Source organism: Aulostomus chinensis, chromosome 20 (assembly GCF_037954235.1).
Source record: "Aulostomus chinensis isolate RoL2024-O1b breed Wild chromosome 20, RoL_Achi_v1.0, whole genome shotgun sequence".
NCBI classification, from domain to species: Eukaryota; Metazoa; Chordata; class Actinopteri; order Syngnathiformes; family Aulostomidae; genus Aulostomus; species Aulostomus chinensis.
Window position 1 is genome coordinate 23192844 of NC_141339.1, and position 27775 is coordinate 23220618.

General features: G+C 47.2%; 2 protein-coding genes across 2 annotated transcripts in view; both read right to left on the minus strand.

Moving 5' to 3' along the window:
* Nucleotides 1–1213: 1213 nt before the first annotated feature.
* On the minus strand, nucleotides 1214–7801 carry slc22a2 (solute carrier family 22 member 2). Its single transcript, XM_086189128.1, has 11 exons — nucleotides 7133–7801; nucleotides 6344–6447; nucleotides 5933–6087; nucleotides 5690–5858; nucleotides 4165–4279; nucleotides 3886–3986; nucleotides 3110–3324; nucleotides 2907–3015; nucleotides 2385–2497; nucleotides 1927–2026; nucleotides 1214–1565 (listed from the first exon to the last, which is right to left on the minus strand). Exons 1-11 carry the CDS (start codon nucleotides 7532–7534, stop codon nucleotides 1475–1477), a joined length of 1674 nt encoding a protein of 557 aa, XP_086045254.1. The 5' UTR covers nucleotides 7535–7801; the 3' UTR covers nucleotides 1214–1474.
* Nucleotides 7802–8962: 1161 nt separating this feature from the next.
* igf2r (insulin-like growth factor 2 receptor) overlaps nucleotides 8963–27775 on the minus strand; it is a 35777-nt gene continuing 16964 nt past the window's right edge. Inside the window, 36 exon segments of the mRNA XM_086189674.1 lie at nucleotides 8963–13342; nucleotides 14591–14863; nucleotides 14938–15007; nucleotides 15087–15236; nucleotides 15316–15502; nucleotides 15661–15845; nucleotides 16264–16410; nucleotides 16767–16884; nucleotides 17246–17382; nucleotides 17777–18011; nucleotides 18424–18576; nucleotides 18688–18898; nucleotides 19339–19497; nucleotides 19577–19726; nucleotides 19935–20068; nucleotides 20200–20281; nucleotides 20650–20758; nucleotides 20844–21003; nucleotides 22139–22270; nucleotides 22390–22516; nucleotides 22909–23105; nucleotides 23459–23592; nucleotides 24186–24289; nucleotides 24568–24698; nucleotides 24784–24993; nucleotides 25196–25283; nucleotides 25517–25566; nucleotides 25569–25620; nucleotides 25623–25694; nucleotides 25786–25853; nucleotides 25856–25933; nucleotides 26475–26510; nucleotides 26513–26650; nucleotides 26757–26919; nucleotides 27102–27203; nucleotides 27312–27407. Of these exon segments, the coding sequence (XP_086045800.1) occupies nucleotides 13184–13342; nucleotides 14591–14863; nucleotides 14938–15007; nucleotides 15087–15236; nucleotides 15316–15502; nucleotides 15661–15845; nucleotides 16264–16410; nucleotides 16767–16884; nucleotides 17246–17382; nucleotides 17777–18011; nucleotides 18424–18576; nucleotides 18688–18898; nucleotides 19339–19497; nucleotides 19577–19726; nucleotides 19935–20068; nucleotides 20200–20281; nucleotides 20650–20758; nucleotides 20844–21003; nucleotides 22139–22270; nucleotides 22390–22516; nucleotides 22909–23105; nucleotides 23459–23592; nucleotides 24186–24289; nucleotides 24568–24698; nucleotides 24784–24993; nucleotides 25196–25283; nucleotides 25517–25566; nucleotides 25569–25620; nucleotides 25623–25694; nucleotides 25786–25853; nucleotides 25856–25933; nucleotides 26475–26510; nucleotides 26513–26650; nucleotides 26757–26919; nucleotides 27102–27203; nucleotides 27312–27407 (4797 nt within the window). The 3' untranslated portion in view covers nucleotides 8963–13183.

The window sequence follows — 27775 nt, forward strand, 5'->3', positions numbered from 1 at the left end:
ATATATGCATACACATATATAATCATATACATATATGCATAAATATATATGCTTATATGCATACATACACATTTACATATACATGCATATATACATGTATATATAGATTGACACTCATGTATGCATGTCTATATGTATGTCTATATGTATGTATATGCATGTATATACATGTATGTATGCATGTATATATGCATGTATATACATGTATATTCATGTATATACATGTATATTCATGTATATACATGTATATTCATGTATATACATGTATATTCATGTATATACATGTATATTCATGTATATACATGTATATTCATGTATATACATGTATATTCATGTATATACATGTATATTCATGTATATACATGTATATTCATGTATATGTACAGATGTACACACATGTATATACATGCATATATGCATGAATATACATGCATATATGCATGAATATGCATGTATATATGCATGAATATGCATGTATATGTGTACATATGTATATACATATATACATACACATATATGTGTATATAAATATATGCATGTATAAAAATGTATCTATACATGTATATATATGCATGTATATGCATATATATACATGCACATATACATGCATATTCATGCATATATGCATGTACATACATGTATATTCATGCATAGATACATGTTTATACATGCATATATTTATATACACATATATGTGTATGTATATATGTATATACATATGTACACATATATACACACATGTACACATAAATTTATGCATGTATATACATACCTGTACATATATGTACATATGTATATATGTATACATACATATATAAATATACACACATATACATACATATACAAATATATACATATATACATACATATATATGCATATATATATACATACATATATATGCATATATATATACATACATGCATATATATACAGATAAATACATGTTTATGCATATATATCGATATGTATATTTATTTATATGCATATATACATAAATATACATCTATATATCTATATATATAAAATATACATCTATATATCTATATATACACACACACACACACACACACACATATACACACACATTTATATACACACGCATATGTATATACATATACACATATAAATATATGTGTATATATATGTACGGTCAATAAGTCAGCATCACTCTTATTTTTTTAATTAAATTTTTTTTATTAAGGTAAAGGACACAATATGTGTGCAGTCATATCAACAATGACATGTAACATTTTCCATAAAAATAAAAACAATAATAATAATATTATTGACAATTAAATTTTATACTGTTGCGTTAGGCCACTCATTGGTTGCTTTAACCCCACCCTGTCGAGCTACAACAGGATACATTTTAGGTGACATAAAAACTCAGAAAACTGGGAAAACTGTCAAAAAAGCAATCCGAAAAAACACTTTTCAAACACCATAAATAAATATTCTCGTCAGAGGAGGAGATCAGACAGTAGCTGGATCTTTGTTGGTGGTCACGTCGCTGGGCAGGAGGTTGGCCAGCTGCTGGTTCTTCAGCATCATCTTCTCCCTCATTCTGAACACAAATAGTACAGAAATATCGTCTTTCAGTTCTTTCAGTGTACGTAGGGTTATGCAGAACTATCAGGCTAAATCTTGTAGCGTTTTGATGAGAAATGGGGACCAAAATGATATGAATCATTCCAATATTGAACAAGAACACTATGACCAGCAACGGGGAAATTGCTCCAATTGTGCATCACGCGGCAAATGGACTGTCTTATGCCCCGCCCTCTTTTATTGATCCTCCAATCACAGCCATTGCTTGACTCAGACTCCTCTACTTTCCAGGAACAATGGTGCCCTCGGTTGAATCTTTCAATCTGCGTTCTCCACTGAACCAAAGCTAGCTAGCTAGCAAGTAAGTGGATACTTACTTGTCTGGGAACTCGATGTCATCGATGGTGTCTGGCAGCGGTACGCCCCTGGTCTCAGGAAGCAGCAGCACCAAACCGCCAGCCAGGAACGCTAGAGAACCTGAACATTACAGCACAGGAAGTGTCACACCTGAGCTTAGTGAACGCCACCTCCACTTGGCCTGGATTTTACCTCCATCAGTACATCCACTGATGTCAAGAGATACGCACAATATGACATAACTAATATATATGTTAGAGAAATCGGACTAAACTATACAGCGAAACCTAACGATTCATATTTGTGTCCTTCAGGCCAACAATTAGACAAAAGGGATCAATACAGCTGTGATTTTCACAAAAGTAAAATGACTGGAGAGTTCCTGAGCGGGAGAGGATTCGATTGTGACATAAAAGCAGCAGAGAAGCAAAACATTTATTCAACTCATGATTTATCTTCCTAAAATAATGAAACATACCGAAGATGATGAGTGGCAGCTCCAGCCAGATGACGGCGAGCCGGTAGAGCAGGAACGGCGCTACGATGCCTCCTACATCACACAGAGTCGAGCAGACGGACACGCCCAGGTTCCTGAACGCAACACAACATCTCTCTAAATACTGTGTGTCAACAACAACATGTTGTGTTCATTGATAACAGTATTATGAATCATATGCATTCAGCTATATTCTCTGTTTGATATTCATATTTTCTCTCTGGTGTCAAACACTTTGAGCTGCAATGTTCGTTTGAAAGCTGCGATGCAAATAAAAATGCAGGATTTATGGGCTTTTCTAAATGTTCTTGAAATAAAATTGACATGTGTTATTCAGGATGTAGAAAATCAACCACACAAAAACAATAATAATATCAACATCTGTAAATATCGACCAAAGTCAAGTATCAGCAAGAAACCCAAACATCCTGCATCCGCACCTCCAAGTGGTGGAACATTTGGAGGGTGTTTATGTCAGAGTGACATTAAAAGTTGATATTTTACCTGACAAATGTAGGGTAGAGCTCCGTGTTCACAAATACGACCATCTCAAACGCCATGGTGATGCCCAGCCGGCCCACGCACGCCACCACCGTCTTCAACCACAGCAAACCTGTAATAGGACACGTTTCAGGATGGACTCTCAGGTTTTATCTAAAAAAACAAAACAAAGAACAGCCTAAATCCATATTTTAATTAAAACTCACTGTCAGGAATAAAGGCGGTGATGAAGCAGGAGGCTCCAGCAACTATGTTGGCGGCGGCGAAGGGAAGGCGCCGGCCGATGCGTTCAATGGTGAAGAGGATGAGGAAGGCAGCAGGAAACTCAACCAGGCCTGAGATGAGAAAGTCGATGTAGACGTTTCCCTCCAGGATACCCAGCCTCATGATCAAGCCCTGGTAAACCACCGCGCTGGTGAACCTGGAGGAGACAGAGGAGCGGTCCAGGACCAGTGTGGAGGACTCAGTGCCATCTAGTGGGGAAGGTTGCATTTGCAACTACCTAAAAAACCCCTTTTCAAAGGATGTCGGTGCAGAAGAACCACAGTAGAGTGACCCACCCAAGTACAACCTCAAAGTTTGTCAAAGTCTGACTTCTCAGGTCACTGATAATAAAAAACTCACACAAGCAGTCACTTCCTCCCTGTATGGACACGAACGGTGTGTTATGACCCATTTGAAGCACAAGCACTCCTAGTTTCAGGTCATTATACACTCAAGAAAAAAGAATTATTATCTAAATACTGATTCTTTAAATATGCAATAACAGATCTATTCAATATGTCATCTAGAAATGTGAACAAAAGTATAATAAACCGGCACATAACCATCCCCTTTCTATTTGTCTCAAATGGTCTTTAAAAACAACAACAACTGAGGCACATCTGCACAGTCCAAACGTCTCCAGCAGGTGTGTCCCCTGTAGTACGGAGCTTCGGTACTTGGTTTGCATGAATTCCAGACACACCAGCTGAACACTGACCAGTTGTAGCTGAGGATGAACGTGTGTTTTCTCATTTTTGGAGTCCTGATCAGGTCCATGAAGGAAGCAGTGGAGGAGTCGGCGTTGTCGTCCGTCAGAGTCTGCAGGAGCAAACAAAGCGTTTGATTTATTCACAATAAAAATGCCTTCAGTTTTTCGTCCTTTACTGACTTGTTTTCTCATTCATTTCTGAGTACATCACCATAGTTGTCTGCAGTACTTAATCATGCATAATTCCTCATCATTGATTGCTAGATTTTGTTACGGCCTGGCGTCTACCTCGATGTTCTTGGACAGAGTCTTCTTGTTCTCTTTGGCCATGGCCTCGGTGACCTCCACAGCTTTGGACTTTCTGTTCTGTGACAGAAGCCATCGTGGAGATTCTGGAATAAACCTGCAAATACAAAACTGCCATGAAAGCAAGCCTGACCTGTAGTCTAAAGTTCTTCACTGGCCAATGCTGCACCCCTCAGTCCAGTTTGGTGAAATTCAACCTCTTAATTTTTGTGTAACTCTGCTGACAAACAAACAAACGCTTTACCGGCCCAGAGGGAACCTAAAAGCCTGGTCAGAGAACTGCTGATCAAAAAAAGAACCCCAAACTGGCTCAGCTCATAAAACCTTAGGGCCTCACAACTCCTGGAGGAAGTTAAGTCTCTAACTAGCACAAAGTAGGAAGTACGAAAGTTTTGTCTCGGAAATCTCCAGCGATCCTCTAAGAGATCAGTGCACAACAATCTTTGACAGTCCCACCCTGAAGGGAAGTTCTGCAGGGGTCAAGAACTCTGCTTCACCAGCTCTCTAAGACGGTACGACGTCAAGTCAGGGGAAGCGATCCAAAGTCCTCTGAAGGCTTTGGATCCTTCTGTGGAGCATCAGGTCCCAGGGCATCGTTCCAGCAGGCTGACGAAGAGCAGGACGGAATCAAAGGTACCCTGGAGATGAACCTGACTGTTACATCAGTCAGCAACTAGTCCAGAGGGTCAAAGACCACCATGGAGAGTCAACAGTTGGCACTCGCAGAGTTCATGGAGTACCTCACTATGACCCCACCAATCAGTGTGCTAGCAAGTCCTCCTGGACCACACAGTTGCCTGGTGAGGGATGACGTTCACATCCAGGACATCGCAAGTGCCTGGTGATCCGGGTTCAAGCTGCGTGTTCCAGGGCAAGTGATTCTGCTGACGGCAGGAAAACCAAACACACTTTGTAGAAAATGTTACGAAACTGACGAGTACAGCACATCCGGGAGCAAGTGGAGGAACAGCTGAAAAAGATCTTCAACATTCCGAGGGAGGAGGGCTGCAAACACCAGCAACTGGTCCAGGATTGCTGGGAAAATTCCCAGTCCAATCTGTCTGGAACCGGATGGCAAAACAAGTCGTTTCTTCCGACTCTTTGCTACGGCCTGGTAGGGTTTGGCAAAGGTGGTTCAGGTGAAAATGAGTACCGGTTTGACCAAAAGGAGCAGACAAACTCACCATGGCGGCACGATAACAACAGCCAGCTCCCGGAGCAGCCACATGGCATCACGGTGTCCTGCTCTTTGTTCCTGCTTATACTGACTTTATGCTGCATCCTACTTCCGCGTGGTTGCAGTTATTACAGCCACCAGCAGGCATCTGTCACTTACTCACAAAACGATGTTGACTAAAGCAGAGCGAAGCACCACGAGAGGAAAAGAGCAGAGAAGAGAGGCGGTGACTTGGCCCTGACCTGCCAAGTCCTGGACCAGTCCCAAACCTGAAGAGATTTCATGACCCAGGAGTCGTTTGCTGAAACTGGGTGTGTCAGTGTTGCTCACCAGTAGTAGGACAGGAAGAAGATGTACGGAGCGGTGATGACGACCTGCAGCCAGCGCCAGTCAGTGATGAAGTAGGCGAGTAGGGGGAGGAGGAGAATGCCGACGCTGAAGAACATCTGGTAAATGACGCCAACTGTACGTCTGAACTCCACGCCGACGATCTCAGTGACTGACAGGAGGGGAAGGAGGAGTTATAATCCACCCGTGCGTTGATCAAGAGTAAAGATTAAACGTAGTGCTCACTCAGGACGTATCCGGCCACCCAGCCTCCCTTCACTCCAAACCCGTAGAGCGTCCTGAAGATCAGCAGAGACATGTAGTCCGGAGCCACGGCCACCAGGATCCCGGCGATGCCGTTCAACAGGTTGGACATCAGGAAGCTCATTTTCCTGCCAAACCTGCAGAGACAAAACTCCCTCAGGGACGGCCGCATCCAGACAGTCGATCGGAACTTCCCCGCGTCTGCTGCAGCTACGGTTCAAGGATGTATCCATGTTCATTACAGGATTAGCGACAAGAGAATTCCATCCTAGTGTTTGAAACTAAAGGCCTGATTTCTCCAAATATCCCAGGAAAATAAGACACCCCCCCCCCCCAAGAAAGAGGAATAGGACTTCAAAGAGGCACAAAAACATTTGAATACATGTGACCGACCTGTCAGCCAGGTAGCCGATGGTGATGCTCCCAACCAGGAAGCCGATGTTGAGAGTGGCCTGGAACATGTCCACCAACCACGCGTCAGAACACACCAGATCGAACTGGAACAAACACACAAGCTCTGTCAGAACGTCCATTCACAGCTTTCACGTCTGAACTCGGCCAAAAAAAACTGTTTAACGGCGTTCAGAGTGAGAACACAAGAGAAAAATGAGAGCGTTTCGTCTTTGAATCTCTATCATAAACTGAGGGCATGAGGAGAGGACGGCGAGCTGATATGATGTCATCATGGATCAATTTCAAAATCTAGGTGATCGTCCCTCAACCTGACTCGTAAAATCCAACTACATTTAATCAAAACCCATCAAACCTTTTAATCGTGAAAACGGCAAACTGACAAAAGACACAAAAGAACGACAGGAGCGTGACGATTCGGCCAAATATGGTAATGTGCAGTGAGCAGACAAATGTAAAATCTGCAAAACATCCCTGACTCTGATAGGGATTCTAGTATCCATCCTGCCTCAGCTACTACGGTATCCCAGGATGCAAAGTGCTAGAAGCAGCAGCTCTGGTTCCTGACCACCAACCTCCCGTTAACGCCGTATTGTTGTGTCTCTTTCAGGGACGCCCACTTTTGCTGACTTAGTAGAATTCTGTGCATTAACGTTTCATATCAAAGCTCTTCAGGCTAAACTCTGATTGGAGATTTCAGGCTTTTACTGGTACGACTGGAATGACTGACATCTTGGCGTGCAGCACTCCTCTGATGGCGTCTCCTCTCACCTCAGTAACGAAGGACTGCCGACCCTCGTAGTCGTACTCCCAGCCGTCCTTGCAGGACACCCTGTTGGTTTTACTGGTGTTCAGCTCTTGCGCGTCACAGGTGAGCGTCGTGGCGTTCCAGTCCACCTCGTACTGTTCACAGCTGCTGTGTTGCATCAGTCCAGAGCTGTTGACCAACGGCGCCGTCAGCCTGCGACTGTCAGCCGGGCTCCAGCCACACGCCTGCCTCCTCTCCACCACCACAGAGTCCCGACACCAGTGATCCGGCGTGAAACCCTGGAACACGATACCCACGTACACACCAGCCCAGGGCATGGACACCAGACACAGCAGGGCAAAGATTCGCTTCTGGCTGCGGCCGAACTTCCCAGCCTCCTCCAGGATGTCATCAAAAGTGGTCATGGCTGTGGTGCAGGGAGAGCTGGACAGAGAGTGACTGCAGCACGCCTGTCCCCGGGGTTATAAGAGGACGAGCAGGAGCAAAGGTCCACAGGCAGCGCAGTGGAGCATTAAAGCATGTTTGCTATCATGTTTTCAGACGTCACACCAGTTGTGTCACTGTCGGAAGACCGCCGTGGCCTCTCCAGAGGTTAATTAACATAAACACAGCCCCATGCACACGTGCTGGCTCGTACACTCTGTCTCTGCATCGCAGTCAGAAAACCGCCAGTTAACATTTGATAGTTTGTGGGAGTCTGTCAGACATAGAGATCCGACAGAAACGTCAACACCAGGCCACTTTGGCTGGAAGAAGTAGTTTGGAGTTTTATGGTTTAAAAAAAAAAGAAAAGAAAAGAAAAAAACTCCAAACCCAAGCTCAGCTTTGCAATTGTGCTGCTTCTGTAACCAGGCTTCCCGCATGGCCTTGACCTTTGGCCCCCAATTGTTTTTCAGTTCATCCTTTAGTCCAAGTGGACGGGTTGCATTAACGGGAAGGGACGGACGGATAGACGGCAGTGTGCGTCCATCCATCAATCCGTCATCCATCCATTTTCTACCACTTATCCTGTTAAGGGTCGCGAGGGGGTGGAGCCTATGCCAGCTGACATTGGGTGAGAGGCGGGGTTCACCCTGGATGGGTCACCAGTCTGTCGCAGGGCCATCAGGAGCAGTATCTTGGTCAAGGACACTTTGACATGGTCACCAGGGGAAGTGGGGATGGAACCAGCGACCCTTCGGTTGCTAAACGACCACTCTACCTCTGAGCCACGCCCCCCTGGCTGCAGTGTGTACCAGAAAACATCGTGTCCTCTGGCCTGCAGCACAGCGGCATGAAAGCCCCACCATAACAGAGGGCGTCAAACATGATAACATCGAGACGCTGGTTTTGACAGCTGAATAAATGCTGGTCAGGGAACGTCGCGTCTCAAGTCCTTTGCGGTAAATCCGAATTAATATTCAGACGAGTCGCGTCCGAAACACAAGGTTAAGTCTCTTCCCCTCTCAAGTCCAAGTTGAGTCAGAATCAGAACTTTTGGTTCAGTAACATGCAGGAAGTGCAGAGGAGACACACCATTCATTCATTTACTGATCATCAAGTTAGCAGAGGGCTAACGGGATGTAGCCATCTCTGCCGACGTGGAGCATGCTCAGTACGCCTCCTTCCAGCGGCGTGGGGTTGACACAGGCGCCATCTAGTGTGGTATGTGGTCAACACAAGTTCAATGACCTCTGACTAAACTGTCACGGCGCGCCACACAAGTCGGAGTCAAGTCTGAAGTCGTTTGAGAGTCAAACCCCAAGTCCTGAAATACTTTGGGACCCTGAAAGTCCCCACGTCAAGTTGCTCGGTCCGGGTGGAGATCTTTTAAAGAACCACAAAACAAGGAGCAGTGTATCTCATATTTATTCAAATAATGCAATATTTTTTACATCAACGTTCTTTTAAATAGCAAAACAGGCAAAGAGCTGAAAACGTATCCGACAACATAAATTACACCAACAGAATCATGACCTCCCATTGTACCGAATCATCACACAAAACTTGTGCTTTTTTTTTTTTAAGTCGCTGTTTTTTTTTTCTCCCCTCGACTTCTTTGACTTCTCCTCACTTAACAAGACGAGAACGTCGGCTCGCGTGTTGAGGAGAACGCGGCGCTTCAGTATGTTACCATGCAGACGAGCCTCGCCAACTTTGGTGCTAAATACAGCAGGAACAGACTTCTATGAGGAAAAGACGTCACGCACTGAACATCTGCTTCTCTGGAATGAGGAGAGCTGGGATGTCCCGTCAGGAGAGGTGAAAGTGCCAAACACGAGGAAATGCTGCTCTCGCTTCGAAACTCCTTCTGATAAAAAGGGTCACGAAGTTGAAGTGAAGGCCGTGTCACAGAACGCCACATGCTGCATGTGTGAGAACGTCTCTCATTCTTTAACCTTTGCAGATCCCACAATATTTTTATGATAAATGAGACCTTCTGACAATTAATTTCATCACACTGGTGATTCCAGTGGAAACCTGATCCGTCGATCGAAAACAATGCACATGAAAACTTTATGATTCCCTAAAGACCTCCGAAGTCAACATCTCACACGGTAGACTTCCACGATGAATCCAGATTAAATGGCTGAAGTCTGACACTTCCACTCAGACGTCACCACGAATGGCTTCTGGTGATGGTTGTTTGGTATCAAACAGATATTGAAAGAAAAAAAAGAGAAGCAGAGGAGAGAACGGATGTGTTTATATATCTATAAAAAAAATGTGCTAAATTTCACAATTGCCCGACCCTAAGCCCGCCCACAGTTTATCACAGAAAGAGGGCGGGGCTTAGGGTCAGGCAATTGTGGTACAACCCGAAGTCTTCCGTACAAAATACTTGGGGTCAAAAAACAATAAAAAATATCAAAAATAATGTGCCTGAGGATGTAAATGTACGAGGGCAGGAGCAGTACGTTTGAGAACCAGAGTAGATACTCGTGTTTTTGATGTGGTTCCTACAATTTAATTGGCCAAATGTGAGCGGCGCCATCAGGTTTACTGATACGAGGAGAAAGCTGCAGCACCGGGCTCCCCATCTTAAAATTCCGCCATCATTTTGACGGTAAATTAAATATTTCATCCAGACAACGGCAGAGAAGTTTAACAGACGCGCATCACAATCTCCTACGGCCTGAGGTGGCGTCTTCTGCGTCATTTTCAATCCGACAAAAAAGGTTTACCATCAGGTTAGAGAAAAGCAAGAGAGCCTCTCCTTCACGAGGCTGCGTCAGGAAATATTTGGCATTTTTACTCGATAGTGACTTCAGAGGTTAATTGATCGACATGGCAAGAAAATTACGACACGAGACGAAGAAGGCAGGGAATTCTCAGGTGCTGCCAGCATTTCTACTCTAGGTTAACCAGTTACCCAGCAGTTCCCAGTTAGCGTTTGTTACTGGCTGATCGTTGTTGGACCGCTCGACTTGAGTCAGAACCTCTAACTGGGGATGATGTCACCACGGTACTTTGGTGCAGTCTTCTATCCATTTGGGAGCTTCTGAACGCCTCAAAACTCAAAACCAAACAGCTGTCGCAACCAAAGAAAGAACAACAGACTCAAATACTGTGCGTATTTTTACTGCGTCAAACTACTTTATCGTTTTCCCCTTCAGACTAAATACTGTGGGAGCCGAAAGCTGCAGCGCTGCACTTTTGTCTTCATCTTTATCCGCTCGCCGACTTGGTGTCACAGCTGTGAAACATTCAAGTTAGCAGATGGCTAACAGGAAGTAGCCAGCGCTACCATCAGGGCGCCCTCAGTAATTTAAGTCCATATGGCGAGAAATGAGGAGAATTACTTGGCGGCAATCAGCTCAATGACTGAGAGAACGTGCTTGTTGGGGACTTGAATGGAAGGGAGGTTCTTGTTCCTGGAAAAGTGCTGCACGAGAGCTTTAACTTCAAGAATGCAGCAGGGCTACTTGAGCGCTGCCTCACTACCAACACAGGAAGCAAGTCAGACGTGAGTCGACTGCCCGCATTTCACCGCACAAACTCGGCTTCACGGAGTTAAACTCTGAAAGCAGCGACGCCCAAACTGAAGCCTGCAACCAACAAGAAGAAGCAAAACCAAACTTCCATTCAATCGCGTCAGCAGCACATGTAGAGGGATGGCTTTGGCGTGGGGGAGGGGCTTCAAAACACACACAAACTAAAAACAAAGTGGAGGGGCCTGGGGGGGGCGGCACTGTTGCTGCCATTTTGGACTGCATATGTTAATGAAACCAGCCCAGAATAACAGACAAGATGAGCAAGAAGAACGCATGGAGCTGAAAGTGGCGCTACAGACAGGTCAGCACAGCACGAGTGAGTTCTTCAGTCCAAAATGGCGTTTCATGCGGCGCGCCGACGCTTGCTAAAAGAGTCACCTGACATTTCAAAAAGACCTCGTCCTCATCAACTATCCTTTCACACTTAAGGCCATCGCTACTCTCGCACACCAGGGACGACCTCCTGGCACAGACATTCACCTCAGACGAACATAAATAATCATAAAAACCAAAGCGTGACAAATCACTGGTAAAGACAACGGACAAACAAAGATCCTCCAACCCTATCGTTTATGTACAGCGTCTCTGATCACAACAAGACAAACCAACCAGTCGCTGGACGTGATTCTTCGATGGAAGAGGATTCATCAAAAGGAAGGCATCAGGCTCTTTTCAGGGGGAAAGAAAAGATCTGCTATTATAGCAACTGTAAACAGCAAGAAAAGACAAATGGTGTCTTCATTCCCTTTAGAGACGACACCAGCAACTGGACCGCTCCCCTTTATTTTCTCTGACAGCTTCATTGTTTCACTCAGATGCAAAACTCACCACACGTCGGCTCAGGTTGTGTTCTCACGCAACGCAAAGCGAACACTCACAGGATTCTGGTCAGTGAATCGCTTGTGTTCACGAGTGGTTCAGCGAGCGTCCTCCTCCAGGACACGCCGGAGGACTCGTCTGCTTTTGCTGGACCAACACTGGACATTTCAATCGTCTTTTAGGTGTGAATACAGAGGTTTAAGGCTTTAATCTGAGTTTGTTTTATCGAGATGAATCTAACTTGTTGACCCAGCTGTTGTGGCCGTGGGCTGTGAGCGCTTATCGCTGCTAGCGAGCACCGTGCTAAGTTAGCGGTCTTGCACCTCTCACACTTCATCTTTAACCACCCACCTGGCTAAAGCTACTTTTGTCAGCAGAACATTAGCAACAAAGGCTCAAGTACCTCGGCTGCGTTAGCCGGGACCAACTGTGGTAATCGCACACAGCCACGAATCTCCAAAACCTGAAGTCTACCGCTTTGATCAGCTGGACTCATCCGGGGAGGGTAAATCCACAGGATGATCAGTCGCAGCGATGCAGAAAATTTCTCAACCTGCACGAGTTTGCAAAAATGCATTCTTAGCCCTGACAAAACTGCATATTCACATTCAAGTATGGACTTCTTATGGAATTTACTGGTGTGAATAATTTGCTTCATGTTTGGTGTGAACACAACTTAAGAGTCCTAACAACCCGACGGGCATCAACCATCAACCCCCAAGAAGCCAAAGTTTCCAACTCGCAACAGGAGATGTACACAGTGTCAGTTGATCAATGCTACAATAAAGTGCTAAAGTAATGGCACAGCTTCAATTGAAAACACTAAAAGTAAATCAAAAATGGCATTAATTCAATTTCATTGATGTTTTTACTGAAACGCCTCATTTGTTGCTCAAGAGGCGCTCAGGGCTTCTGGGGTTGATCTGCGGTCTGTTAGGCCTCGGTTCGACGAACGAGACGAGGCTGAATCGTGAAGCAAAGAATTTCAGAAAAGACGAAGGTCGAAAATGACCTGAACACTTTAAATAATCAGCTGTCAATAAATAAGAAACCATGTGCTAGCGTGGCATCGACAGTCTGTAGACGGTGGACTGGACAGAGTCTCAGTGGGCCGAGGGAAGGTGCCGTCCAACAAAATCAATCCCAGAAAGAGCGGAAGGGTTTTCAATATTTTCGTTGTTGTCATGGAGACATTCGCTGAGAGAGAGAAAAGTTCAGACTGGATGGTGTTGGGTGTAGGGCAGGACGGATAAAGTGACATCACACCCTGAGGAGGTCCTCGTCACTGTCGTCCTCGTCCCGTTTCCCATTCACAACAGTGTTGTTACCGTGGTTACGGCCTGAAGAGCGAGGTTTGCTGCTCTTCTTCTTCCTGTCTGACTCGTCCAGGAGGCCAACCAGGTCCTCGTCACTCTCCTCCTGTAAAGGGAAGAAACGACTTTGGATACAGTGTAGATTAAAGTCCCGAGGAAACCTTAAAGTCCAGAGAAACCTTAAAGTCCCGAGGAAACCTTAAAGTCCAGAGAAACCTTAAAGTCCCGAGGAAACCTTAAAGTCCCGAGGAAACCTTAAAGTCCAGAGAAACCTTAAAGTCCAGAGGAAACCTTAAAGTCCCGAGGAAACCTTAAAGTCCAGAGAAACCTTAAAGTCCAGAGGAAACCTTAAAGTCCCGAGGAAACCTTAAAGTCCAGAGGAAACCTTAAAGTCCAGAGAAACCTTAAAGTCCAGAGGAAACCTTAAAGTCCAGAGGAAACCTTAAAGTCCAGAGAAACCTTAAAGTCCAGAGGAAACCTTAAAGTCCAGAGGAAACCTTAAAGTCCAGAGAAACCTTAAAGTCCAGAAGAAACGGAAGGTGTAGGGCTATTTTCTTACTTCAGGCAAGTTTGGCTCCTGGCAGGACCGATCAGCTAACAGGACTGATCAGCTAACAGGACCGATCAGCTAACAGGACCGATCAGCTAACAGGACCGATCAGCTAACAGGACCGATCAGCTAACAGGACCGATCAGCTAACAGGACCGATCAGCTAACAGGACCGATCAGCTAACAGGACCGATCAGCTAACAGGACCGATCAGCTAACAGGACCGATCAGCTAACAGGACCGATCAGCTAACAGGACCGATCAGCTAACAGGACCGATCAGCTAACAGGACCGATCAGCTAACAGGACTGCTAACGCTAGCTGCACAGCTACACAGCTACACAAGCTAACTGTCCTACAGCAGCTCGCTACAACAGGCAACTCTACTCAGACCATCGTGAAACCACCTTGGTTCTGGGCTCCCTTTTACCTAAAGGCCCCCATCACATTCTGAGGTTGTTTTCAGTCTCTGTCCGGCCGTGTCCACTGCGATGAGGCGGCGCAGTAGCGGTTAGCGGTCACTTTAGCAACAAGTAAAGCCCTCAGGACACCGGGGCAGAGGAGCCGGACGACAGAGGAAAAGATTTTCTTCAAAAAAATAAGATCCAGTTTGACCCAAATCATAAATTTGCGTCTTTGTTCAGTTATCAGAGAGGCTCTGCCCCCAGTAACTCTCCTCTCAGTGTCACTGAACTGTCGGCATCCTTTGTTGAATAGATGAACAAAGTGAACGACTTCAAGGTTTTGTTTTTTTGTTGTTTTTTTGATATTTCAACACCTGAGCTGATGAGGAGCGACTCTCACCTGCAGGAAGGCGCTGTGATGGGCGACCGAGTTCCTGGACAGACCGGAGGACTTCACCACTCGCACGCCGGGGACACTCAACACCTCGTCCTCGCTGTCGTCCTCCTGCTCATCCAGCGAGAAGGAGCGCAAGCCATCCGTGTTCACCGGTTTGGTCTTGATGTGACCGTTGCTGTGGTTACTCTTGCCTCGATGGGAGGATGTGGGTGGAGCTTCAAGCTCCTCCATCAGCCACTCCATCTCATCTTCGCCACCTTCTTCGTCCATGTTTACCTGAGGAAGTGAGAGCTGGTATAAACCTGCATCACTCTTGCAGACCCAGAGCTCCCTCCCACACATCCACCTACCTTGGAGTATTTATAGGAGACTTGGTTTCCTCTCCTGCAGCAGCCAGCGACCTTCTGGATCACCAGCTCTCTGGAAATGAACACACACATATGTGTATGTATGAGCTCGAGATCTGTCGATGGGATTAGTAGGATCCACTTATCCTCACCTTCTTTCTCTCTTGTGCAGTAAAAGCCCCAGCAGACAGATAATCAGACCCACCAGCAGGAGGCTCAGCACCACCCCCACCACCTGGCTCCGCCTGGAGAGAACCGGCGCCTCACTGCCGTCGTCATCGTCCGTCCATGCATCAACGGTTCTGGAGGATAATCAAGACAGAGGAGTTGACACGTCTTGCCCGTGCTGATGCTCTGTGGCCGGTCACAGCATTTACTCACATGAGGCCACACACGGCTTTCGTGTGCCACACAAACAGATACTGGCACTCGTCCGTCTCCAGCTTGAACTCTGGGATGCCGACGCCCACCGACGGGTTGCAGTGGAACATGATGGTGGAGGACACCGTTTTGGTCTTCTCTCGTCCGCACTCCGACTCAGAGGGCACCATCAAATCCAGATTTCCTCCTGATGAGGAGGACAGAGGTTGTTGTTGCTTGTGTTTTGGTCCAGTTTTTAAACAGCAGTTTTGTTTCTACTGAATTCAGCACAACTGAATTTTTCATTTTCTAAGTGAAAATCGCAGTAAAATTAAGCTGCGCCTGTCAACTAGTCAGGTACGTTACCTTTGATGTAGTATTTGGCTCTGCTGGAGGAGCCGATCCTCCGTCTGTAGGTGTCATTGAGTTTGACCTGGCAGATGTTGGCACCCAGACAGCTGGGCAGGGAACTGTTGGTGATGCCAGACAGGCGGATGTGGTAGATGTAGCGGTCACCGTTGGGACGGATGTCTCCAGACGCCTGATGGTGGCTGAGGGGAGACAAAACTCTGTTCTTATTTTTCCTCCATCATTCATAGTTTTGTAATCTGTTGTACATCCGCTGCACGCGTCATAATCTGAAGCTAAAATCTTATTTGTTTGCAGCATTTTTGTTTTTTGAGGTTGTCAGCTGATGTCTGATAATTCACGGGAGGAAACCCCTAAAAGTTCAATTTGAGTACATTTTCAAGAGCTGGATCGTGGATACAAGGCTGGTCGAAAAGAGCTCCAGCAGAGGAAACGTTCGACTCATAACGACATGTTAGCACCAGAATCCTCTCCTCGCCACCACTCCTTCTTTACCAAAACGAGCCAGCGGCTCAGTGGGTTCTCTTTTAAATTACTGAATGAGCCCCGTCAGCCCGTTCACTGCTGAGCTGCAGGTGGTGGTGCGGAGGCTTGGAGTACCTGAAGTAGAGGTCCCCCAGGCTGAGGCTGGCTCCGGTTTCAGGGACCTGAATCGTCCCATTCACCATCTCCACCTCACGCTGCTTCACCGCACACGCTGACCGAGTCTCCCAGCCAATCAGGAACTCACAGGACGCCTCATCAATACTGCTCACACACACACACACACACACACACACACACACACACACACCGTAAGGGGAAACGTTAAAGGAACTACAACGTGAATGAAAGAGTCATGACTGTGAATATCATTACGTCCGTTATGCAATGGATCATAATGACGCTATAAGAGCAAAAGTTTAACTTCAAAGACAAACACACTCTTCTGTCATTAACTGGCTGGTAGAACCGGACAGTAAATGAATGATGCTCCACAACCTTGTGTATTGTCAAGTAGCTCTGCAGAAGTTCAAGGCTGCAGAAGAACTACAACTGTGAAACCTCCCTTCAGTAGCAGTAGAAAAACGCACAAAAGCCTCGCGTAGCTGGAGGTGCGTTACCTGACGATGGCCGGGTGTCCCAGGGTGGAGCCGCAGCTCAGCTGGATCACAGTCTTGGCTTTCACACCGTTGCCACAGACATCGTCACCTGCTGAATAGCTGACGGAGATCTTCCCGTCTGTGCGGGGACGGAGGACATTTCACACCGTCAGACGTGTCAGGCATGAATTCTCACTACGGTTCATTCAGTGTGAACATGCAGTTACTGTGGAGCAGCATTCACAAAATGACCCGAAGCTCCGGTGCTTCACAGGGAGGAAACGTTCCGCTCACCGGCAACAAGAACGTCTCATAACAGAGGAACTCAAGCATCTTCTTAACCTGGAGAAACAACTCGTCTTTCACCCGTGAGAAAAAGCTGACACGCTGATGTGAAAGCTCAAAAGTTAACTGTTAGCTTAGCATACACAGGTGTTTCTCACTAAAAACACCCGACAGAACCTGAAGTGCTCCTAAGTATAAATGAGAGGCAGGCCCACCGGCGTAGCTCATCTTCTGGGTGTGGACCAGTCCCAGGGTGTGTGTTGTTCCCGCTGCAGAGCGCCGGCACACCGTTGCTCCCTCCGGACAACCGAGAAGTCCCCCGTGAACCTCCTGACACAGGTTGATGACGTACCTGAGGACACAGAGTGTGGTAGTCCATTTACAGGAAGACAGGTCCTGTTTGATGTGATCGGGACGGCGCCATTGGACCCACACGCGTTAATCTACTGGTGCATGAGTGAGCGCCACTGGCACCTGTGAGGCTCTCATCTATCAACACTGCAGCTAAACCTTCCTAGAAACTTCTTGTTCCTGCGGATTTTAAGGTTTCAAACTCATAACATCAACGGGTACGAATGAATATCAGGTAGCGTCTGTTTGTGCCCGACAAAAACGCTGATATTTAATGCCAGTGTGAGGACATCGTATCACAGGAGGACACATTTAGTATTAATAGACTGTCTAGATTAATGCATTAAACTGTCAAATGTAGAGGACAGAAACAAACTGAGAGCAGACAGACTTACGAATCCCCGCGGTGGCTGAACTTCCACGGCTCGGTGAGGGAGGACAGAGATCGGAGGTCAAAGGTCTGATGCTGGCTGACCAGCTTGCACTGCATCTTCCTGGGGGGGCAAACGACGCTGGTTTTCCAATGAAACGTGGCAGAACAACCGTCCGTTTCCGAGAGCAGCTGCGGAGATCCGTGGCCAGCAGACTGGTCACAGGTGAACAAGATGGACGACTGACGCTTAGCGGTCACTGGCAGAGGAATTCAGGAAACAGGAAACAGAGCAAATTCAAAATGAAGCAGTTTAACTGTCAAGAGGAAATTAATTATACGACCCTGGCTACAAATTAGTATTCATAAATGTCACCAGTATGGAAATATGGATGTCTCCATGAATACCTGAACAAAGCAGGAAAACTGAGATTCACGATCGTGAAAACTACATTTCATTCGCTGCTGGCTGAACTGATGGCAGGAGGAACATTTTAACCACAAGATTCTGAAATCGCATCCAAGCTTAACCCCGTTCGTCACATTCCGCCTCTCTCTCTGACAGGGTTAATTTAGGAAAACAACTCTTCTCTCGTCACTCTCTAAGCATGTGGCAGGCGATGGCGTTCACCACCCTGAAACTGCTCCACGTTTCCTGACACTATCTGTCACCTGGTTCGCAGAATCCCCATTTCTTGTCCTTGTTAAAGTCGGCGGTGGTCGCACACCACTTCCTCCCGTCTGCCTTGCCATCTGAAGTGCATTCTGTATACAGCTTCTTCATGAACGTGAAGGGGAACACACACACCTCCCCCGTACTCGTCACTGCAAACACACAAGAATAAATGGCTGCTGCAGCAATGACCTGGGAGACGCTGCAGACGTTCTCCTGGTCGAAGAGGAGAAGCTTCCAACATGAAAGTGAAGCAGACTCACTGGCAGGGCAGGCGTCTCCACCACCGTACTGCATCAGTATGGCCTGCTCCTCGTGTTTGAAGTCCATGGTCATGACTCTGCTGATGCCGAATGACGATGCGGATTTGTTGGAGCCAGAACCAGAAACCCGGCAGACTGCGCTCTTCTTACAAGCTGGATCCACCACCGAGTCGCAGACGTTGATTCGGTAGGAGCTGGAGCCCACTGGTACCTGTCAAACAGACACTTATCTGTATCACACAGAGGCAGGCCTGCAGCCTGCAGCGACTCTGGGTCCTATGAGAGTGAGTTACAAGTCATGAAGGCAAAGACAACGTTCGTAAGAAACTCTGTTGCCTTGAATACAACAAACATTGAGGTTGTGGTTTGGAGGGCGACTGCTGAGGCGGAGGAGGAAACAAAGCTGTTTGCTTTACTCTCCAGATGGATTTGTACCACAAGTTAAGAATCAGAGGCGGTATTGGGAAGAGATACACTGCTGTCAGGGCTGCAGCAGGACGCAGAAGCGTTCTACACGCTCCATGAACTGCTGAAGAAAAGCAGTGCAGCAAAAAAGACAAATAAAAACTCAGAGAAAATGTAAATTTCTAGTTCAAAAAGGGATAAAAACATAAAATCAGTGGATGTGAGCTCTGTGAGGCTTCAGCTCACCTGCACTTCACCAGTGAGGGCCGACAGGTCAAAGGTGAACTGGAGCTGGGAGTCGGTGAGATGACAGTTGCTGGTGTTGGTGGTGTCGGAGCAGACAACAGGCGTCGCCCACTCAAACAAATAGACGCATTCCTGCAGCCTCAACATTTGTGGAGACCCCTGGAGAGAAGGTCAAAGGTCATCGCTTATTTAGACCATAACACCATCGAAGATGAAGTCGCAGGAAGCACCGACTGACCAGCTCCAAGCCTCTCTGGCAGGTGAAGATGATGGTGGAGGTGTAGTTCTGTGCAGGGTCGGCTGCACACCTGGTGGAGCTGTAGTAGGTGATGGACACCTCACCTGTCACATGGTTGATCTGAGGGCCGCTGGTATTCCGTCCAATGTCCTATCAGACACAGAGAGAGAGAATTAATATGAGAAAAGTCAAGCTGGACTCTTTTTAGTCACGAGAAACTTTTCTCTTTCTTAGATTGTTTTGCAAGTAAGACAGAAACGCTCCGGTGACCTTGGCGAGGAACGGCTGTACAGACGGACGGCACGAAAACATGGTAATAAATCATCACAAAGGCAAATCCCATGAAACCGTGACTCACAATTGGGGGCCCATTGTCTGGGTCCATGCAGACAGCGGCTCCGGGCGGGCAGGTCACTCCGGGGATGGGGTTAAGAGGCAGACAGATGTTGATGTAGAAGTCTGGAGAGCCGTCATCTTGGTCCACAGCCTCATCTGGAGGGAGGAGAGGAGTAAACATGAGGATGATTGGAGTTCCACGGATGAGGAGTTCTGTCACTGCACGGTGAGTTCTCAACACGTCTGATTCCATTAGGAGCTGAGACGCGGAACCTTGTCACGCTGACCTGTTGCTGTGTAGAATCCACTGACGTGAATCAGAGGGGTGAAGTCTATGAGGGAGGAGCCACTTTGGACTGAACAAGTTACCTGACGGATGACATGAAGAAGAGAAGGAAACACAAGAATCAGACGCTCCATCAGACTGCGCTGCTCATGAGTTGCACCTCGTCAAACTTGCTGTCTGATCCAAACTCCACCGAGAAAACAAGCATTTTGAAACGTGTCTGCTTGTCATCTCATGGAAAGATGCAAAAAACGATGAATTCACATTTTCTACAAATCAGCATCATGACATCGGAATTCCGATGTTGTTTTGATGCATTTATTGCAATTAAAATCGCCGTAAAATGGAGACCGCCAACGGCATCGCTCAGACAAACTCAGAGGCTGAGGGCGTCTCCACCGCTGCTCACGGCAGTTTCAGAGCTGTGAAAAAGTGGCGTGAACACACTCACAGGCTGTTCGCAGACCAGGTGTGTGTGTAAGGAGAAGGTATGTGTGCAGGTCTCCGTGTTTGAGTCGATGAGGACGGGCTCCGGGGGGGCCAAGCCCATGCTGGGGGGCCTGTGGAGACACAGCACAAACGTGACTGGAACTGGGGTTTGAGAGCCTTCCAAACCCAATCCTGCACGCTGAGGCGGTGAAGAACCTGCAGATGAAGTGGATGATGGTGCTGTGCCTGAGGTCCTGGTTGGCGGGGCAGGGACTCCCACCCTCATACGTCAGCTCCACCACGTGATCCTTGTAGGAGAGTTTCCTGCTCACCTGACCGCCGTTCACCGCGCTGCTGGCATCCTTTATACAAACAGCTGGAGCACAACAGAAATCAGACAGCTGTTCCACAGATGTTACCCTCAGACCCAATTCACATACCAGAGATCACAATGAAGGAGTTTTTGTTTCAACTTTGCAGATTTGAGGGATGATAAAAACAAAAACTGTCCCTTGATTTGCATATCAAGTGGAGAAGTGAGATCTGATCAGAAAGGTGAGCTCTTAGAGCGCCGCACTTGTGATCCGATCACCCAGGATCCATCAGAACCGATCCTTCAGCAGACGCAACATTCGTGGGTCCATAAACGCATTTACAAGACCTAATTTGCACCAACGCAAAGAAATAAATCTTCACCTGGTGGATCAGATTATTGGAGGTTTTTGTGACTTTGCTCCATTTGTCATTGTGTGTTTTTGATGCAGATCCAGATGCAGGTTGAACATTTCCAAAGATTCACGTAACGATGAGAGCAAACCCGGCTTCGCCCCCCGGCCAAGGAGAAGTTAGTCAGTGATGACGCAGGTCGCCTGAGCAGCAACCAATCAGTAACTCCGAGGCTTAATCAATCACTTGCCTTTAATGATCAGGATCTGATTGGAGGAATTTTAGACTTTTTTTTAACGTTATTGCTTGAGTAATTGGCGGCAGTCGTCTCTCGAGGAGCTGGAGATCCGAGTTTCATCCAGTCTGAGTTTTACTTTTGTGTCAAAATGTCATTTTACACCTACACTTATGTAATTCTGTACAAGGAATTTAAGCATCAAACACCCTCTTCATGTCAACCAAATTAGCAACAATGTTTACTGGGAAACCTTCAAAGTTCTTAAACGTACACGTATGTCTGTACGCCGCACACGCATCACTTCTTGGCCTCGCTGGAGGACTCAGACGCAGGGTTTCAGATGATTTACAGCTCCGACTGGTTAAAGGTTGATGAAGCAGCATGTTTTGAAAACACAACTGCGTAGCTGTGACCGGTCACAGCTGACGACAACGTGCGTAAGCGACCTTTAATGTCTAAAGAATGTCGGCCGGTGCAGCCGAGCCATCAAGTGACTGACAACTGCATGCTAATATCACTGCAACATCCCCCGACACCACCACTGGAGCTCTGCCCTGTTCTCTCAAATCATGGCCACATGACTAACGGCGACTGGAGGATCTCGTACCGCTTCCGGGGCTACATCCAGCGTTGCTCATGTTTCCACAGATGTTCAAGCGGAACATCTTCCTGTGGTCGTCGTGCTGGTACACGGTGTATCCTCCTTCCCGCGTCAGACTGTTCAGGTCAAACAAATGACCTGCAGGCCAGAAATCAAAACCTTTCAATGAGCTTGAATAGAAATCCATGTGCAGCAGAGAAACTGGGTTTGTGCGTGCATCGGAATATCTGATGACGAGGCAGTTCTGTGTGTCTGACCTGTAGCAGGGTTGGTCACCCTGCAGTCGTCATGCTGAGTGACGTTGAGCGGGCAGGCGGCGGCGGTTAACCACAGGAAGGTGTACAGACAGTTCTCGATATTAGAAATCAGGGTAGGCCGGGAGTCCTGGTGAGGGGAGGCAACAAATGTTGGTCTACACTTAAATAAACAGGGTGGTGTTGGTGGTGGAGGAGTCAGTTCACACAAGGGCTGTTGTAGCGGTCAGGAGCTTGAAGGATTATTACTGGACACAGAACTACAGATTGAGACTAAATTCATCTGTGTGATGACTGAGAGCCTCTAGGCAGCAGGAGAGAGAGAGGGAGATCATGTGACTTCACCTCCGCAACCTGAGGACACACCTGATCAAACACATACATCTGAAAACTGACCAGTGGCCTGCATTGTGTTTGCTAATGTTAGCTGCGTGCTAAGTGTGGACGTGGCTGGATTAAACCTGTCCATCGCTGCAGCAAGGTGAGGACGCCAGGGGTCGGCCAACACACGGTGTCACTTACCACTTTGTCTTTGTCACACTTGAAGCGAATGATGCTGCTCCTGTTGCGGCTGCTATCAGGACACGCCTCGCCGCTGGTGTACTGCAGCTTCAGGACATTCCTGTCCCACGTGGGACCAGAGGTCACCTGCCCCAGACTTGAATACTTGTCGCCGACCTTGACGCAGGCTGCTGAGCTGGACGGACACTTCCATGAGCCTGGTACACGGAGAGTAGATGGTTCATAGGCACCATTTCTGTAATAATTCACTTCAAATCAACTTGACTCAAGAGAAACTGAACTTGATGCCAGAGTGCAGGGGTGCCGCTCGCCAGAGGACCACGACATGATGCTGCTATAAAAACACATTTACGATACAGATGGCAAGTTCTTTTTAACCCATTTAACTGAAATTGATGTCCTTAAAATACGAAACAGTTCTCAGCTGACATTTCATTTCATTTGCAGAAAAATGTAAAGGCTTGTCCTTGTCACAAAGACTGAATATTACGATGCTGACTTCCTCCCGCCCTGACACACCGCACACGGAAGCACAAGCGCCGACACTGACCTCCCTGCGGCACCAGTGACCTGCAGACGTTGATGTAGAAGCGTTTCTCTGTGTCGTCCGTAGAGGGCTCCACCTCCCAGTTCTGAGTCTCCATGGCCAGCGAGGAGAGGTCGTACGAGAGACCCTGACCGTCACTGAGGTAGCAAACACACCACAGCGAGGTCATCACCAGCACCGGCTGGTACAGCAAGTACCTAATCCAACACTACCATAGCTCTAGTAGTAATATTTGACAGTACAACAGTGAATCCTGCTTTAACTGTGGTGCAGATGGAGACATTTAAAAAAATACACTTCAAGCACCAGAACTGTGCGAACAAGACTCTTAACAGTACTGCACGTCCCAGCACTTTCCATCCCCCAACGAGATTAAATCAGTTAGCAGTTGAAAAAACAAAACAAAAAAAACGACTGATTCAAAATGATCGTCTTAGATAATGACTCAGAAACGCGTGGCAGGTTATTACAACTACATTAAAACGCTAATTACTCATTTAAGATTCACACATAGGTCACAGCTGGGTCGTTTCAGATTTGCCTCAATGGTTGCCTGATATTTTGCGGTATTTTAGAAAGTAATAAAAATGTATGCTATCATATTATTAGTGCGTTGGTAAAACCACGAGTTCAGCCTGGATGAAATTAAGCTCTACAAGACCGGCCGAGAGATGACGGTGAGCACTGAGCTCATGAGTTGTTATTCCGATTCATGAATTGTTCGGTTTACTTGTAGGAGCAGCTGCTGGTTTTCACTGGGATGCAGGCCAGCGCAGTGGGCCAGCTGAACAGGTAGGTGCACTCTGGAGTCTCCTTGATGAACTCTGGAGCTCCCTGAACACACACACACACACACACACACACACACACACACACACACACACACACACACACACACACACACACACACACACACACACACACACACACACACACACACACACACACACACACACACACACACACACACACACACACACACACACACACACACACACACACACACACACACACACACACACACACACACACACGGTCGTCATCACGGAAATATTCCAGCGTAACATTTTAAGTTTAATACTGAAAAATAACTGCTAAAGCACAAAGCTCACGGGGTGCATGTCAGGGTGGCAAGAGAAGTAGATCTCAGTGGATCTCTGGTAGATCTTGTGACAGGTCTCTCCCTTGGTATAGTTCAGGATCAGCTGGTTTCCCACGTAGCTCAGAACCTGGTTGGCCATCCCTGCCCAGATACACACAGGAGATTTCCAAAGAGTCAGAGGTGAAACCTGAGAGGGGTCAGCCAGGTTGGGGCTGGACATCCATACCTGCGATCTTGTGGCTGGCTCCATCCACCTGACAAGAGGAGACCAGGTCGCTGCCTGAGTCAAGATGGGTGCAAACGCCTCTCTGAAGACCCCCGCAGACCGACAGGTGGTAGGTGTACTTGTCACTCCTGACAGGGTAATCTCTACCCTTCAGGGAGCCCAGGTCGAACTCGTAACCGCTCCTGGGGTCACGGACACGACACTCATCACCTGGGAGGACGATGATGAAACAGGTTCTCAAATCACCTTTAAAGTTTCTTTAACTCTTCAAGTTACAGTCGATATTCGCGGTCAGCAACATCGCGTGCCAGCAAACGTTCGTGTGTCTACAGACGTCAAACTATCATTTATCAGTCATGAGCACAAAGCTCCTGATGCTCCATCTAAAACGTTCCTTGAGTGAGGATTTTACCCTGAGACTTCCTGACGGGACAGGCCTCCGACGTCCTCCAGATGAAGACATACTCACAACCATCCAGGCGGTCAAACATGGGGGAGCCCTGGAAACGCACAAAACCATAAACCACGTGTGAGCAGTCCTCTCATCTATGCCTGCATGCAAAGGGAATTCTCCCTTTTCAAAATAAGCGCATGATGAACTGAAGGAGTTCAGTGGGATCCTACTTGATCATGTCTCTGGGTCAATGGGATCGACTGGGATCACAATTATTCTGATACAGACTAAGAGGTCAGTTTTGGCACCGCGAAACACCTGCGTCTTCTTCACACTCACTGGGTTGTCGTCACACTGGAAGATGATTCGTGACGAGTATCGGGATGAGCTGCACACGGGTCTCCATTCTGGTAGACGATGCTGATAGTGCCGTCCTCCGCCACCCCTGCGGGCTGGACTGGACAAATCCCAGGTTGTGACTGATCCCGCCTATGATGCCGCAGGCACCTAAGGTCCACTGGAGAGACAAGAGAATGCGTGTGACTACAACCTGACAGGAAAGTTAAACGTGGCGGCTGAGGAACAGAACGAAGATGTAGACAAGCCACTGACAGGACAGTCCTCAGAGAGGGGAGGGGTCTGCAGACGTTGATGTAAAAGCTTGCGGGATTTAAACATCTGTATCCATGGCAATCCAAGGGCTGTCCTCTCCATCCCGGATCAGGTGACTCAGGTCATACTCGTTTCCATGGGAATCTAGAGGTTGATGTGTCGTTACATTTAGCTGGAGGAAGCTGAAATAATACACCTACGCTCTTCGTCTTGGAACCAGCGAATTCTGACATACGTCCAGATCAGTGTATTACAGGCTCCAGAATTTTGCCTTCAATCGTTTAGAACGATAACAAAAAAAAGAGTAAGATCATGAGATCGTCTCTGCTGCTGCTCGCTGTCTCACACCATCAAGCGGAGACAACAGGTCGGTGACCTCTGACCGAGATCAGCAGCAAACAACCTCACACAGATCTTTATAATCTTCAGGCGGAGTCTGTCCGTTTGACCCAGACTCTCTGGCATACTTTGGACTACTTTTATAAGGTGTGTCCAGATGCTCAGCTGTTCCACTGTGTCTCTGTGGGGACCACTAAGGGTATTTAAGGACAAAAGAGGCCCAAATTGTAATAATCATTTTAACTCAGGGTTGAGAACGACTTGAGTAAGCTACATTCAACAAAAATACTACGGTGTGTGTTGTGTGTGTGTGTGTGTGTGTGTGTGTGTGTGTGTGTGTCCATACCAATGATCTGGCAGTCAACGGGGGCGGGCATACAGCCAGAGCAGTGGAGAACTCAAAGAGGACATCATGGACCACGTGGCTGGGTAAAGATGTCATTTCTTCCCGCAGCAGCTTCAGTGAGCCAGGGTTGACGTTGGGATCACACACAAAGTTGATGGTGAAGGTGTCTCGAGTCGCTGATGGGGAAGAAGCGCATGAGTTCATTAAATCAATGTCACTCTTTGTGTGATGACAGGATCCCGAGCTGCTAAACGTGACAACATTCCTGAGTAACGCCGTTACCTGTGGAATCGTCCCGCGGCCCCTTGTATGACAGCTGGAGCAGGCCGTCGGTGGAGTACTGGAGGGTCTTCTCCACCCCCACTGGGCTGGAGGGATGTTGTCCTCCCAGCTCGCAGCCAGCCATGCCCTCCCCGCATTCCTTCACGTCTGAACAGATATTCACCTACGAGGAGGCAGGAAGCAGAAATTAGACTTCATGTTTCAAAGACGGCGTTTCTCTGGTACCGAACATCAGCTGCAGATGCAAGAGAGGCCCAGAGACTGTTTGTACCAAATTTTCAGAACCACCCTCAATGCATTCCAGAGATATTGGTTGATGTGAGGTATCAAGGTGGATGTCCTCACCAGGAAGTCCTTTCCATTGGCGTTTGTCTTGTATCCAGTCTTGGAGGCTAGCAGCTGCAGGTTGAACTCAAAGCCAGTGTTGGGGTCCACCACAGCACAGTCCTGAGAACACATGTGTTCATAGACGCGATTACATGTATTCATCATCCACTTTCTCATCAAGGCATGAACTACATTCAAGATGAGGTGAAACCATGAGCCCGAACCCACAGTGTTCCTGGTGGTCTGGATGGCGCACGCCGCCCTGGTCTCCCACATGAAGTTGGCACTACAGTTCTGGTACATCAGGAATCGCGGACCCATCGACTGCACCAGGAGGAACACAAACACACAATCTTAACACCAACAGACTGACAACAGTCATGAATGTGCATAACTGAAAAAAACAACTTGGGAACACAGCAGCGTGTGTTCCAGTTCACACACCAAGCAAACCGCAAAAACAGTTTTTACAATACACACATCGACGTGTGAAGAAGTACTAATATTTCATGACCAGATTGTAACGTTAAGATCTCCACTCTCAGAAAAACTCCCTGTTCAAACAAATGTCCACAAATGTTGGTGACGTTCTTTGATTTTCACTGATTGCTGGTGGGAGCGCACGGATCGCCTGAGGGGCACAGATCAGGTTTTATCAGAGGTCTTTGTGACTTCTGTCCCACATTGATCCT